Source organism: Onychostoma macrolepis, chromosome 03 (genome assembly GCF_012432095.1).
Source record: "Onychostoma macrolepis isolate SWU-2019 chromosome 03, ASM1243209v1, whole genome shotgun sequence".
Taxonomy (NCBI): Eukaryota; Metazoa; Chordata; class Actinopteri; order Cypriniformes; family Cyprinidae; genus Onychostoma; species Onychostoma macrolepis.
In genome coordinates this window covers 54,797,367-54,812,210 of record NC_081157.1, presented here as the reverse complement: position 1 = coordinate 54,812,210, position 14,844 = coordinate 54,797,367, and the positions used below count along the sequence as shown (strand labels likewise).

The following is a 14,844-nucleotide window of genomic DNA, read 5'->3' as shown; positions in this document are numbered from 1 at the left end:
GTTCACTTCCTCTGATCCTCTGACGGACTGAGTGTTTAAAATTGTGCTAAAGTTGCTGTTTAGTGACACGATGCCTGAGTGTAATGAAGTGCTGCTTTATATTTTGTGAAACGTGTCAGAACTTGCTCTTACTGAACTCACTGAACTGTTAACCAGATTTGATCTGAACACAATCTACAGGCGATACTTTTGCACAAGTGCATTACTGTTAGTTTCACCTCTTTCAGTAGTTTCCTGCATTCCATTAAACTCTAGAAATACAATCATTCAGTTATTAATCATAAAACTGGTTTGATGCTGAAAAGGTTTCCACTATCCATGACTCACTTTTAGAAAATGAATTAAACCGTTTTTAATATAGTTTGAAATAATTAATATTCAGCTCCAGCTTGATCAAGCAGAGAGTCTTCACACACATTTGTACGAGACGTAACTGAATCATATCAACACACAGACACACATTATTTTCCGTCTCATCTCTGATGGTCATCTTGTGTCTCTTTGTGTCGTGGTTTGTGTTCTAGTGTTTCAGAAGTGTGTCGCTGCTGGCCGTGGAGACTCAGTTAGTTTGACCGCACTGGTTTAACCCACACAGATCTGAGATCATCTCTGAACCCAGTTTGGACGGATGACGCTGTGAATTCTCACACATTCAGATCACAGTTCCGCTTCTTTCTTTAACTGGCTTTCTACAACTGAAACTCTACTTTTTCCTTTCGCATAAAGGTTTGCTATAGCTGCTGCACCATCTACAAGTGCACTGTTAGTGTCATTGATTCAGAGTTTATTTCAATGATTTTATGTGAAGCAGGGTTCCTCATTCACACACCTGGCTGAAACTCAAAGACCTGGATTAGATGATTCAGGTGTGTTTAATTAGAGTTGTAAAGCGGTTCTCCAGGACCAGGAATGAGGAACCTGATGTAGCTAAAGCAGATTTATATAGACCCGCGGATCCCAACCCGGTTCCTGGACTCTCATCAACTCTGCACCTGCTGAACGTCTCTAGCAGGGGTTCCTACGCCGAGGATGGAACATTTTCCCTTCAGCCGGTGGATTTCACAGCGGCTCGAGTCACTCTGACGGCTGTTGATTCTCAGTTAGTTGACACAGACTGAACTGTTTAAAGAGATGCTCTAAAAGGAGGCTGTTTTGGAACTAGTCATAAAATGCTATATTTTATGAATATCATTATGAAAGTCAGTATGCAAAATAAATGATAATTCTAACTCTTCGAGCATGAGCCTCTGGCACGTTCTCTTAAAACTGCCGAACGTACGTGTGCTCACAGACTGATCATGACAGTTTTGCAAGTATGTCTGGTAGGCCTGGACATGACTCAGCTCTGGATTTAAATCGACGAAACTCATCTTCAGCTGGCTCCACCTGCCGGTAATACTTGCATCTGTCATCACTATACTGTCATCGTTTCACACTATACATTTGACCACCTCTTGCTCAACATCTTCTGCCACCTCCTCCAACTCCTCTGTCGGGTCCTGCTGTGGTGGAGAAACAGCGGCAGGTGCAGGTTTCTTTGGTGCCAAAGGAAGAGGAGCAACTTTATACGAAATGGAATTTCTGTGGGCTTGTGAAGCTCGATGAAATCCTTCCGGTTCCATTTGACCTTAGGGTGCCGGCTTTCATCCCAGTGTGTAACATTTGGGAAGTACTTCAACTTGGACAAACCAAGTTCAAGGCAATGACAGACATCATGTCCAGCAGAAGTGACTATCTGTACTGCTCTCATAAAGCTGTGGGGGGATAGTCAAGTCAAGTCACCTTTATTTATATAGCGCTTTTAACAATACAGATTGTGTCAAAGCACTTAACAGTATCAAATTGGAGGATAGAGTGTCAGTAATGTATAATGATAAGATTAAACACTCAATTTTCAGTTAAAGGCATTTCATTATTGAATTCAGAGATGTCATTGTCCAGCTCAGTTTAGTTTAAATAGTATCTGTGCAATCAAATCGGTGATAATCGCTAGAAATTAAGTGTCCCCAACTGAGCAAGCCAGAGGCGACAGCGGCAAGGAACCAAAACTCCCTCTGTGACAGAATGGAGAAAAAAACCTTGGGAGAAACCAGGCTCAGTCGGGGTCAGTTCTCCTCTGACCAGACGAAACCCGCAGTTCAGTTCCAACCGCAGCCATGTCAGATTGTGTAAAGGGCTTATCTGATTCCGTGGTCTCGTCCTGATGGCCGTCTAGGTGACGAGGTCTTCACTGGGGTCTGTCTCTGGGGTCATCTAGGTGTCCTGATCTCCGCTGACGTTCAGGGCTGTAGAGGTCATCTCTTGGTGCTGATCCACCATCTGATCTGGATACAGACTGGATCTGGAGGCTACGGTGATCTCAGAATAAGAAAGAAACAGACAAATATTAGCGTAGATACCATTCAACTTACGATGTAACGAGTACATCGTGTGTTATGGGGAGTGTTCCCGGTTCCGGTTGATCTAATTAATGCAGCCTAACAATCCTTTAACGGATTTGAATATTAGAAGCGTATTAGTGTGTTATGTGTAAGCCAGGCTAAAGAGATGGGTCTTTAATCTAGATTTAAACTGACAGAGTGTGTCTGCCTCCCGAACAGTGTTAGGTAGACTGTTCCAGAGTTTGGGTGCTAAATAGGAATAGGATCTGCCGCCCGCAGTCGATTTTGATATTCTAGGTATTATCAAACGGCCAGAGTTTTGAGAACGCAGCGGACGTGGAGGACTATAATGTGATAAGAGCTCGCTCAAGTACTGAGGAGCTAAACCATTCAGGGCTTTATAAGTAATTAACAAGATTTTAAAATCTATCCGATGTTTGATAGGGAGCCAGTGCAGTGTTGACAGAACCGGGCTAATATGGTCATATTTCCTGGTTCTAGTAAGGACTCTAGCTGCTGCATTTTGGACCAACTGTAGTTTGTTGATCAAGCGTGCAGAACAACCACCCAATAAAGCATTACAATAGTCTAACCTTGAGGTCATAAACGCATGAATTAACATTTCTGCATTTGAGGTTGAGAGCATTGGTCGCAATTTAGATATGCTTTTGAGATGAAAAACCGCAGTTTTACAGATGCTAGAAACATGGCTTTCAAATGAAAGATTGCTATCGAACAGCACACCTAGGTTCCTGACTGATGAAGAAGAATTGACAGAGCAGCCATCAAGTGTTAGATAATGTTCTAGGTTATTACATGTGGGGTTTTTAGGTCCGATAATTAACACCTCTGTTTTTTCAGAATTTAGCAGTAAGAAATTACTCGTCATCCAGTTTTTTATATCGACTATGCATTCCGTTAGTTTTTCAATTTGGATACCCAAACCCCTTCCTCTCCAACAAGTCCTTGGTGAATTGGGTTATATTTCAGTAGTCAACCAAGCTCCCTATTGGATGATCTGGGCCCCGCAAACTTTCCACTGGAAGGTCATTCCTCTGGTAGAGGTCACCTAAGACCACTTTTGTCAGTGCCTCCCCAATTACATCACAACTGGTCTCCAAGCAATCTGTTAGTGGGAAAACTCTCAATACACGAAGCTGCTGGACTTCTCAGAACCAAATATCCAGAGGAGGAGGAGCACCGTCTCCCACACTGGTACTTCTGACTGGGGCCAACCCGAGGAAGCCCCTTATCCGAGTCATACTATTCGGGTTGGTTGAACTGATACCCAGGGACAGAGAATATCTCCACAGGCCGGCCGTAAGGAGCTCTCTTTACTCTAACTGGAATGCATACCAGCTGTTCCTGTAACCTCCCAACCCTTTGCATTCGGACAAAAGATGAAATGGTTGAGAGTTGAGATACTTTGCCACGCTCTGTCCCATATGTCTCAGTCCAAGTCCATCACTGTCATCCCAGAATGGCACAACCATGGGAATGCTTTCCAGAAGAAAATCCAGATCAGGCTGCAAGTAAAAATCACTTGGCTGCACCAACTTTGGAAAGTTTTTGTGCTGTGCTTTTGTGCTTTTTGCGTTCTCATCCCAGTGAATGTGTGTCCGTGCTGCTACAATAAACACATCTAGTGCATTCATATGCGCTGAATACTGCCAAAGATTATGTCGTATGTATAGGCTAAAATAAACAGCGTTCAATTAAAGTTCCCTATCTGACTATTTTAGAGTTGCTACTAAGTTTCGAAGTCAACAAAAAGTAGCATCACACATAGGCTACAATCATGACCGAACTCTGTTTACATTATCAGTCATCATTGCCACTTCAGAAAACTCATGCACATCCCTGTTAATGGTCCTACTATGTATTATACGTAGCTAGTGTTGTTGTAATGCTTAAATATAACAATTAATTTGAAATAACCCAATTAATTCATTCGTTAATTCTTAGTATTTGGGTTTTAAGACAAATTTGAAAATCGTGTTGTGTGAACTCGACCGCGAGGACGACTGCGCCCCCTGAGAGTACAGAAATAGGGAGCAAAGCGCAGAACAGTAAGCAAGAACGTCCTAACGGTAGCAAAGCCGGAAGCTTCATAAGTTCACAGGATATGTTATATGAGCAGATGCCATATGGGGGTCACATTCACAATGGAAGGAAATGCTAATTAATGCATCTACAGACTAAATTCCATTGTTAAGCGTATGGTTATCTATAGAGGATGAAATACCAATAACAGATAAAGATAGCTGGAGCTGTTTGGAGCTAAACTGAAGAGCTTTGAGACCGCTGATTTACAAATAATAAGTTACACAATTATGAGACATTATAAAAACTTCAAAGAGTTTTTTTATTATTTTATTTTACATGCGTTTACTATGTGTGAGTGTGTGTTACTGTATCAAGTCTTTCTGAACTATGTAGCGCACATTTTAAGGCTGTCACACTCCTGATAATGTTTTGCTGCAGGTTACTGGCATCGACCAGCAGGTGGCGCTCGCCTGCATTCAAAGCCTCCAGAAATGAAGCACTTTTCAACACATCTGGCTGCAAAGCTTCAAAAGCTTCATGAAGCTTCATCTCTCCACCACTAGTGAAACTAATCTTCTTCCTCTGAGGGTTAATGGTGGTTCAAACAGCGCCCCCCGCTGGACTGGAGTGTGAAGCGTCGAGAGGAGGGAAAATAACACGAGAAAATACATAGTGCGTTTTTCCTTTAATTTCTGAGATGTTTGTAATCAAGAGTTTACACAGAGAGCTAATACAGAAAAAATCTTACATTTTCATAAGTAAGGACTTGTCTCTGGATTTAAATGATCAGTGTATGAATAAAAAAATATACATCTGTAAATATGTAATATGATAATTAACAGACGTGTTGCATCATCAGTTAAAATGGACCATTACAACATTTAAAAAGCCTCTATAAAAAGTTTAATGCAAGGATTAGATAACTCAAGGCTAGAAAACTACCATGTACTGTATTATGTGTATATGGAGCAAATATCCTTGAAAGCTGCATGCAAATATCCATAATATCATTGAGTTGAAGATAAATCTTGCTGTAATCTGGTCTGTTATTTGTAGAGAGTATTTTGTTCTAATATTGCATTCATCACTATTTCCTCTGGTGCTGTGAGTTCTTCCTCCCTGCAAAATAATTCAACACTAAATCATTACTGAGCTCTCAGATTATTAAAGATCGATGTGAATCATCTCAAACACTCACCAGCTCTTCTTGCACAGATGATCTGAAGAAGAATCACAGTAGGAGCAGCAAACGCTGCAAACTCAACAATAATCACAATCACTGCAGGAAAGATGATGATAGACACAATCAAGAGAAAAAACAGACTCAATCTGTGAAACTGGGAATGAAATCAAAGCTTTGTAAAGACCTCTGAATAATGATCCAGCAGTCCTTCTGACTTCAGTTTCTGCTGGATCTGTGATCATGTCATGTTCAGTTCATCATCAACATCACATCATACTACAGCTTCACATCACAGAAATGATGAATGAACTCGCACCGCTTCATTAATATATCATCTACTAGCATTGCATTTCAATCTCAAAGTGTTGGGAGGAAACTAATCTAATGATATTTTAAAAGAATCTGTCTGTCAATGTGATCTCTTTCTGAATTCATTAACAATATGATATGTTCAGCAAAGTGGTTACCACAAAACTCTTTGTACATATCTGAACTTTAAACACTAACAGATCTTTCCTTCTAAACTTTATTTAATTAAACAACTCTTTTGATTTAAATGTAAGTGATTACATGCATTTATTAACATGAACAAGAGAGGATCCAGTGAAACTCAGAACAGTGAAAGATCATTGTTTGTCTGTACCTTGTGTAGAAGTTATTGGTGTCGTTGTAGTTGATTTTGTGTTGTGGACTGGAATCACTGGTGACGCTGGATCATCTCGAGCTGTGAAGATGAATGTTAGTTCAGATTAATCAAACTGTAGAATATGATTATCATGTTTTAATTAGTAAACACACAAGATAACTCTAGCATCATTATATTAGCAGATCTAACAGAGACTCTTCAGTAACTGATCATGAGATTGTTTTCTGACCTGAACTCTTGACAGTATATGTGACTGAGCTCTGGACTCGATCTCTGTGAGTAACACTGCATCTCCACTCTCTGTTGTGATCTTCATTCAGGAGTGTTGTAGTCAGAGTGATGTTACAGTGATCTGATGTTGATATCTGATATCTGGAGTCTGATATCTTCAGTTTAACACCAGCCTGATTCACCCAGAACAGCTCAATTCCCTCAGAACGGATCCAATCATCACAAGAGACTCCAGCATCTGAATACAGCTGACAGAAGAGAGTCACAGAGCGGCCTGCACTGATCTCAGTCTGTGAGGATGATGAAGATGAAGAGACTGAAACACAAAATAACACACACATCACACACTCTTCAATCACATGGATCAAAGTTCTTCGTCGCACTAAGTTAATTGTAGTTTGAATAGGTCTTAAATTGAGGCCAGACGAGGTGTGTTCCGCCTGCTGAGTGAATCTGGATCTGGAGATCTGGATGTGATCGAAGCCTGCAGTGAAAGCACGTTCCTCTCTCCGCTGTAAGCAGTCTGTGATCACTCCGCTCCGGGACACTCACGGAAAAACTGCTCCGTGTTCAGTCTTCTGATGCTACGACGGATTTCCGTCTGCAGCTTCTCACTGATAACACAGTAATGCTCATCACTCGCAGTCGGGTTATTAGCAGACAACACAGAGCAGAACCTGATTTCAGTGCAGGTTTGTGGATATTAATAACAACAGTTTCCGCTGCTCAGTTTTTCTGCATTGTCAGTGGTAACTTTTGCTTTAGAACAGTGAAACTTGGCTATCTTATGCAATTTTTTATGGTTATTATTAAATCTGTTTGATTTTGTTGCAGTAAATTGACAAGCAGAATCATACCAATTGCCGGTGGAAGCGGACTGAAAACAAGGTTAGTTTTGTGAGGCTTATACAGATGGTGTGATGTTATAGCTGTCATGTCTTTTCCAGAAATAACTTAATAATATTCTTTTGTTTTAGAATGTCCACGAGAGCTATTCTATTGATTGCGGGATCTTCATGTTGATGGTAAGAAAAAGAAAGGGAAAATAAATAAAAAAAATCGTTAAATATATCAGCTTCTCTTTTAATTAGAATGAAAAACATGAGGGCTTTTCACACATGAAATAGTTAACACCGGGTGAAAGTAAACCACAGGTAAACTGAATACTGGTTTATCTTGCTTCATGTTTCACACAGAATATAATTTACCTGCGGATGACGATTAATCCTGGGTTTTCATATGCTGCTGTTTTACACTGTACATTACTGAACCCCGGGTAAACATCCTTACATGCACATGTTCTGTGTCAGCGTCTCTGATTGGACAGACACTGCATGCGATGTGATGCAAGCACTGCACATCCTCATACTACAAACAGCTGACTTTACTATCAACTTTATTCTGAAGGTACTTTTTAGATTATAAGAGAAATATACAGTGTTTTTGACCCTGACTGTTGTGTTTTCTCTCAGCATTTGACATTTTTGACATCCTGTCAAATGCTGAATTTAATTTACTGCTTTTATGCAGTGCTTATTTTTGCAGTGACTGTCCAAAGCACTTGAATATGAGGCAGGCAATCGGTTGTCTGTCTATTGATAAAGGGTTAACAATGCTAATATATGGACTTGGTTCCAAATGATGATCTGTTAACATTGTAATTTTCCCCTCCGTGTGCATTTCCCTTCATACAAATATGATTTAACCTGTTAGAGAATACTGCAGTTAAAAGGTATCTCTTTATCCCTCTCTCTCTCTCTCTCTCTCTCTCTCTGGTCATTTGACTGCAAATGAACTTTATTTTTTCTCAGGAAACATTTGTACACTTCTGTCAAGAAGAAGCCACAGATAACAGAAGAACCCTGTCTGCACTGCTGTCGGATGGCTTTGCAACAACCAGAAGTCTTCAAAGGTTTAGTGGAAGAGCCGTGCTTTCTCAAACTGAAAGAGGAAGACCAGGAAAACGTCCTTCTTCAGCTTTCAGCCTGAAACAGATGATGATCGACACCTGGACAAAGAGCTTTAGCCTTCGCCCAAATTAAGGATGATAGACTTTTTTTTTTTATGTCTTTGCTACTTAAATAGGAAAAGTACATTTTATTAAAATTTAGTATATTTTGTGTTTTGACAATCCTGTGTAGATTTGTGTAATGTGTATGAAAAAAAAAATGGTTCATTCTGAAATGTTTGAGTAAAAACATACATTTAATTTCAAATGAAGTGTTCAAATGCTTAAGCTTTGTTTTAATTTGTGTTTTATTCTTTGTGTTCAGTATTAAGTTAAGACATAACAAGATGATAAACTTTTGACTTCAGCCTCTTAAGACCCGAGAAAAAGTTTTAGGAAAATAGTTTTTCCATGTCTTTACATTGTTTAGAGCATTAAAAATAATGTAAAAAAAAAAAAAGCATATCTTATGAATGAAATATCTATGTCCTCCGAGAGTACATCGACTCAAATTCCTAAAAAAATAAAAATACATGAATGAACATGCATAGGCAAAAACAACTGATTTGAATACATTTTTAGTTTTCAAGATTTCTTTTTTTTTTTTTACCAAACTTCGTATAAAGATGATTCTCAACTGTTATAATAGAATGATTTGATGTACCTTTTTTCTTTCTGCATAATGTGTGTAAAATGGCCATAAACGGGTTTTCTCATTATATACAGTGTATCTGTCATGAATCTAGTCTGCACTTCCATTCACCCTCCACTAGAGGTCACCCGCTCACCACATGGACTTGCACACCACACATCACATGGACTCCAATTCCCATCATCCAACACTGATCACAGCTGTCACCAATCACTCATTGCATCAATCACACGCACACCTGATCCCACGCACACACTAATCACACACACTATTTCAACCCTGGACATTCTCTCCCATGTTGCAGTATTGTATGCATTTACCGCTCCCCAGCCGTAGCAACTCTACCAAGCCCCTGATAGGTTTCCCGTGTTTGTTCTACCCGTGTTCCTGGATTAACCCTTGCCTTGCTGTCTGGACACTGTTTACCCCGTATTGGATTCTAGCCCGTGTTCCCTGGATTATCTCTTTGCCTTGCCCACTGGATACTGTTTGCCGATCATCGACCTTTGCTTGCTCTAGGATTACTCTGTCTTGTCCCTGCCATGCCTGTTTGCCATTGTTTCGACCCTGCCTGTACGACCACGTCTCTGCCTAATAAAAGCTTGCGAATGGATCCGCACGTCTCACGTCTCGTCAGCCATGTTACAGAATACTCGGCCACACGAGGATCCAGCGGCTATTCTAGGGAACCCTGGCCAGGTATGGACCCTGTCGACCAGCTACTAGGTCTACGGCAAGGAGATCGATCCATTGAGGATTATGTTCAGCAGTTCTGTGAGGTAATCTATCAAGTTCCTCTATATGACGAAACATTGTTTAACGATTTATTCCGTTTTGGACTCAACGAACCAGTTAAATCGCGGTTACCCGGAACGGAAGTTAATGTCCGATTGAGGGACTTTATAGATTATGCTTTGCTGTGTGCTGATTCGATGTTTACTGTGGGTGTCGCGGAAGAGGAACGCGACAGCGTGTCTGTGACTGAAATGGCAGAGGTACCAGCGTGCGCTCCCGAAATGGCAGTGACACTGGAGCCCGTTCACAAAATGGCGGCCACAACAACATCCCGTCATGTCATTGCTGCCATTCACGAATCAAGTCAAGTCACTGCTAATCGTCACGAATCAACCCAAGACACAGCTGATCTTCCAGAGTCACAGCATCACGTCCCGGCTGCTCGTCCAGAGTCACAGCATCACGTCCCGGCTGCTCGTCCAGAGTCACAGCATCACGTCCCGGCTGCTCGTCCAGAGTCACAGCATCACGTCCCGGCTGCTCGTCCAGAGTCACAGCATCACGTCCCGGCTGCTCGCTCCAGAGTCACAGCATCACGCCCCGCTGCTCGTCCAGAGTCACAGCATCACGCCCCGCTGCTCGTCCAGAGTCACAGCATCACGCCCCGGCTGCTCGCTCCAGAGTCACAGCATCACGCCCCGGCTGCTCGTCCAGAGTCACAGCATCACGCCCCGCTGCTCGCCCAGAGTCACAGCATCACGCCCCGCTGCTCGCCCAGAGTCACAGCGGCACGCCTCGGCTGTTCATGTCCCGCTGCTCGTCCAGAGTCACAGCATCACGTCCCGGCTGCTCGTCCAGAGTCACAGCGGCACGTCTCGGCTGTTCATGTCCCGGCTGCTCGTCCAGAGTCACAGCATCACGTCCCGGCTGCTCGTCCAGAGTCACAGCGGCACGTCTCGGCTGTTCATGTCTCGGCTGCTCGTCCAGAGTCACAGCGGCACGCCCAGAGTCACAGCGCACGCCACGGCTGTTCATGTCTCAGCTGCTCGTCCAGAGTCACAGCGGCACGTCACGGCTGTTCATGTCTCAGCTGCTCGTCCAGAGTCACAGCATCACGTCCCGGCTGCTCGTCCAGAGTCACAGCATCACGTCCCGGCTGCTCGTCCAGAGTCACAGCGGCACGTCTCGGCTGTTCATGTCTCAGCTGCTCGTCCAGAGTCACAGCGGCACGTCACGGCTGTTCATGTCTCAGCTGCTCGTCCAGAGTCACAGCGGCACGCCCAGAGTCACAGCGCACGCCTCGGCTGTTCATGTCTCAGCTGCTCGTCCAGAGTCACAGCGGCACGTCACGGCTGCTCGTCCAGAGTCACAGCATCACGTCACGGCTGTTCATGTCTCAGCTGCTCGTCCAGAGTCACAGCATCACGTCACGGCTGTTCATGTCTCAGCTGCTCGTCCAGAGTCACAGCGGCACGTCACGGCTGTTCATGTCTCAGCTGCTCGTCCAGAGTCACAGCATCACATCACGGCTGTTCATGTCTCAGCTGCTCGTCCAGAGTCACAGCGGCACGTCACGGCTGTTCATGTCTCAGCTGCTCGTCCAGAGTCACAGCGGCACGTCTCAGCTGCTCGTCCAGAGTCACTTCACGTCTCAGCTGATCTCCTAGAGTCTCGTCACATTACAGCTAGTCATCCAGAGTCACGTCATGAGTCAAGTCACGTCCGGGCTGACACACCCAGATCATCAAGGTCAGTCTTCCACTATCCCAATTTGATGTCTAGTTTGAGGGATGTACCGCTGGTGTCTGCACGCACGGCTGGTATCCCCAAACCAACTCACTCTAACCCTCCTGTTATTATGCATATTCCCCTGTCCGAGGCACTTCCCCTGATGGGAATCGCTTTGTGTTGCGTTTGGGCTGCATACACCACCGCAGAACTGCCCGAGGTGGCGGCACACGCTGCAGAACCTCCAGAAGCGGCGGGGCTCGCCTCAGCCCCTGGTATGGTGGTGGCGCCCTGCTATGTTCTCTCGGTCTGTCGAGTTGCGGTCGAGGAGACTGTTACCGTTGTAGAACCTCCAGAGGTGGAGGCAACCGCTGCAGAACCTCCGGAGGTGTCAACATCTCTAAGTCGCTATGAACCATGTGACTAGTAAGTAAAACCTCAAACATACAGGACACTACTGTTCAAAAGTTAGAGGTTGATATGATATTTTAAAATGTTTTTTGAATGTGTTTTTTAAGTAAGTCTTCTGCTCACCACTACTGCATTTATTTGATTAAAAATACAGTAAGAACAGAAATATTGTAAAATATTATCATTTAAAGGGATAGTTCACCCAAAAATGAAAATTTGATGTTTATCTGCTTACATCCAGGGCATCCAAGATGTAGGTGACTTTGTTTCTTCAGTAGAACACAAACGGAGATTTTTAACTCAAACCGTTGCAGTCTGTCAGTCCTATAATGCCAATCAATGGGCACAGAAACTTTGAGAGAAAAACCTTGCACACAAATTCAATGAAACCTTGCGGCTCATGACGATACATTGACATCCTAAGACACGAACGATCGGTTTGTGTCAGAAACTGAACAGTATTTATATCATTTTTACCTCTGATACAGGCAATGTCCAACTCTCCTGAGCTCATCCACAACATCCGCGCGTGATGCGCCAACGGCTCTGGAACATAGATATATATACATAGACATATACATAGATCCTTACATATAGCAGCCCATAGAAACAGTCGTTAATGAGGCATCTATGTATATATATCTATGTGCCAGAGCAGGTGATGCGCGCCGGATATTGTAACAGTTGGACATTGAGGTTTATCAGAGGTAAAAAATGAAATAAATACTGTTCAGTTTCTCGCACAAACCGATCGTTTCGTGTCTTAGGACATCAATGTATCGTAACGAGCCACAAGGTTTAATTTGGATTTGTCTGTGCATGCTTTTTAAAATGTAATTTTTTTGCTGTGATCAAAGCTGTATTTTCAGCATCATTACTCCAGTCTTCAGTGTCACATGATCTTCAGAAATCATTCCAAGATGCTGATTTGCTGCTCAAGAAACATTTCTGATTACTACCTTTGTTGAAAACAGTTTTTGCTGCTTAACATTATTATGGAAACAATACCATTCAAACATTTGTGGTAAGAAAATAAAGAAATTAATACTTTTATTAATCAAGGGTGTATTACATTTATCAGAAGTAACAGTGAAGACATTTATAATGTTGGAAAAGATTTCTATTTACTAAATTGTTTAATACATTTAATAAATGTTGTTAATTGTACTTTCTATTCATCAAAGAATCCTGAAAAAGGTATCACCGTTTCCACAAAAATGTTAAGAAGCAAAAACTGTTTTCAACTGTTTTAATAATCAGAAATGTTCTTGAGCAGCAAATCAGCATATTAGAATGATTTCTGAAGATCATGTGACTCTGAAGACTGGAGTAATGATGCTGAAAATACAGCTTTGATCACAGGAATAAATTACAATTTACAATATATTCAAATAGACAACAGTTCTTTTTAACGTGTAATTATATTTTGCAATATTACTATTTTCTCTGTATTCCTGATAAAATAAATGCAGACTTGGTGAGCAGAAGATTTTTTTTTTTCCCAAAACACTGTAATGTTTCCAAAATCTTGACAGTTACTGTATAATTGTTACTATATTGCTTAAATACCATTAATTGGATGGATTGGTGGTCCAAGATGCTGGGATAGGCTTCAGCCCCCGAGACCCTGGAGAGGATAAGTGGTTTGGAGAGTGAATAGATGGATGCATGAACTTACAAAATACTTTCATTTGCTTTGATTTTGTTTCTATTCTGACTGCTGTTCAGCTTAAAAATACCTTTCCATTATTGTTGTTTGTCGTTTTGCATCATTATATCTGTGCTAAACCTATTAAAATTAAGAAACTAATGAGAGGTTGTTTTTTATGTTTTTTTTACAGGATGCTATGTACCCAGCCTCAACCATTCAGCAGAAGGACTGTGAAAGCGGAACTCTTTGAACCAGCAGTGGCAGTTATAGTGGATAGTGGATAGTAGTGGATGATGAGGGACTGACATTAACCTGCCAAAAAGGTTTCTCTGTGACATCGCCATGAAACCCCTTTTGGTTCTTTCTGTCACCTTTTTAAGAGTGTAGATGAGTGTGCAACTGACCAATAACAACTGAGTATTCCAGCAAGCTGTTTATTAATATTGTGTAGAAGTGTACCATATGGGGTGAGGATCAAGACAACCAAACCAAAGGTGGACTGTAACCTACTGGACTATATGATAGACTTCATACTGACCACTACTGCCATGTATGCAGCATGAGACGTTTTTGAAAAGAGGGGCATTTCCTTCACCAAGTAAAAGTGTGGAGGATTCATCTGGCCTTCATCGGGCCTCATGAGGTGACTCGGTGTAGAATAAATCAGCTTGCTTTAGGCTTGAAATGACTGAAATCTTCTCGTGAGTTGATATCATTTAAACATTCTTTAAAGTACTTCTCATTTCTTGTGAATGTATTTTGTAGTATGTGTAAAACTTTTCCACTGAAAGAACCTTTTTTACCGTTATTGATATTGTAATCAAGGTTGTTAATGCGATGGACTGCACACATCTGTCTGTGTTGGGCTTGTGTTTACAGGTCGTATAAAACTAGGCCTGGCTGCAACAACTAATCGATAATTAAAATAATCATCAACGAATTTGAATAGTGCATCAAAACAAACAGACCGCTCATAATTCTGACTAAAATACACATTACAAATATTTTTTTGCTAGAAATTAAGTGTAGGTTTAAAGCCCTACATGTAACACAAGTAATCATATTTATGAGAGCAGTAACAGTAAAGGCACTATTGTTGGAACTGTCCATTAATATAATATAATATAATTGCTCTGTTCAGACGAATGATTGTGTTTATTCTTCGTACCTCTTACAAGTTAACATTGTGTTTTTTGTTTAAATTGTTTTCAATTCTGTTTCAAAATAACAAG

At 41.8% G+C, this 14,844-nt stretch overlaps 1 protein-coding gene across 1 annotated transcript in view; it reads right to left on the bottom strand.

The window, feature by feature from the left end:
• Positions 1 to 4,771: 4,771 nt before the first annotated feature.
• LOC131535844 (uncharacterized) overlaps positions 4,772 to 14,844 on the bottom strand; it is an 11,689-nt gene continuing 1,616 nt past the window's right edge. Inside the window, exons 3-7 of the mRNA XM_058768349.1 lie at positions 6,486 to 6,803; positions 6,254 to 6,334; positions 5,795 to 5,842; positions 5,626 to 5,706; positions 4,772 to 5,546 (exon numbers count right to left, since the gene is read on the bottom strand). Coding sequence (XP_058624332.1) covers positions 5,515 to 5,546; positions 5,626 to 5,706; positions 5,795 to 5,842; positions 6,254 to 6,334; positions 6,486 to 6,803 — 560 coding nt within the window. The 3' untranslated portion in view covers positions 4,772 to 5,514. The remainder of the gene's footprint in view (positions 5,547 to 5,625; positions 5,707 to 5,794; positions 5,843 to 6,253; positions 6,335 to 6,485; positions 6,804 to 14,844) is intronic.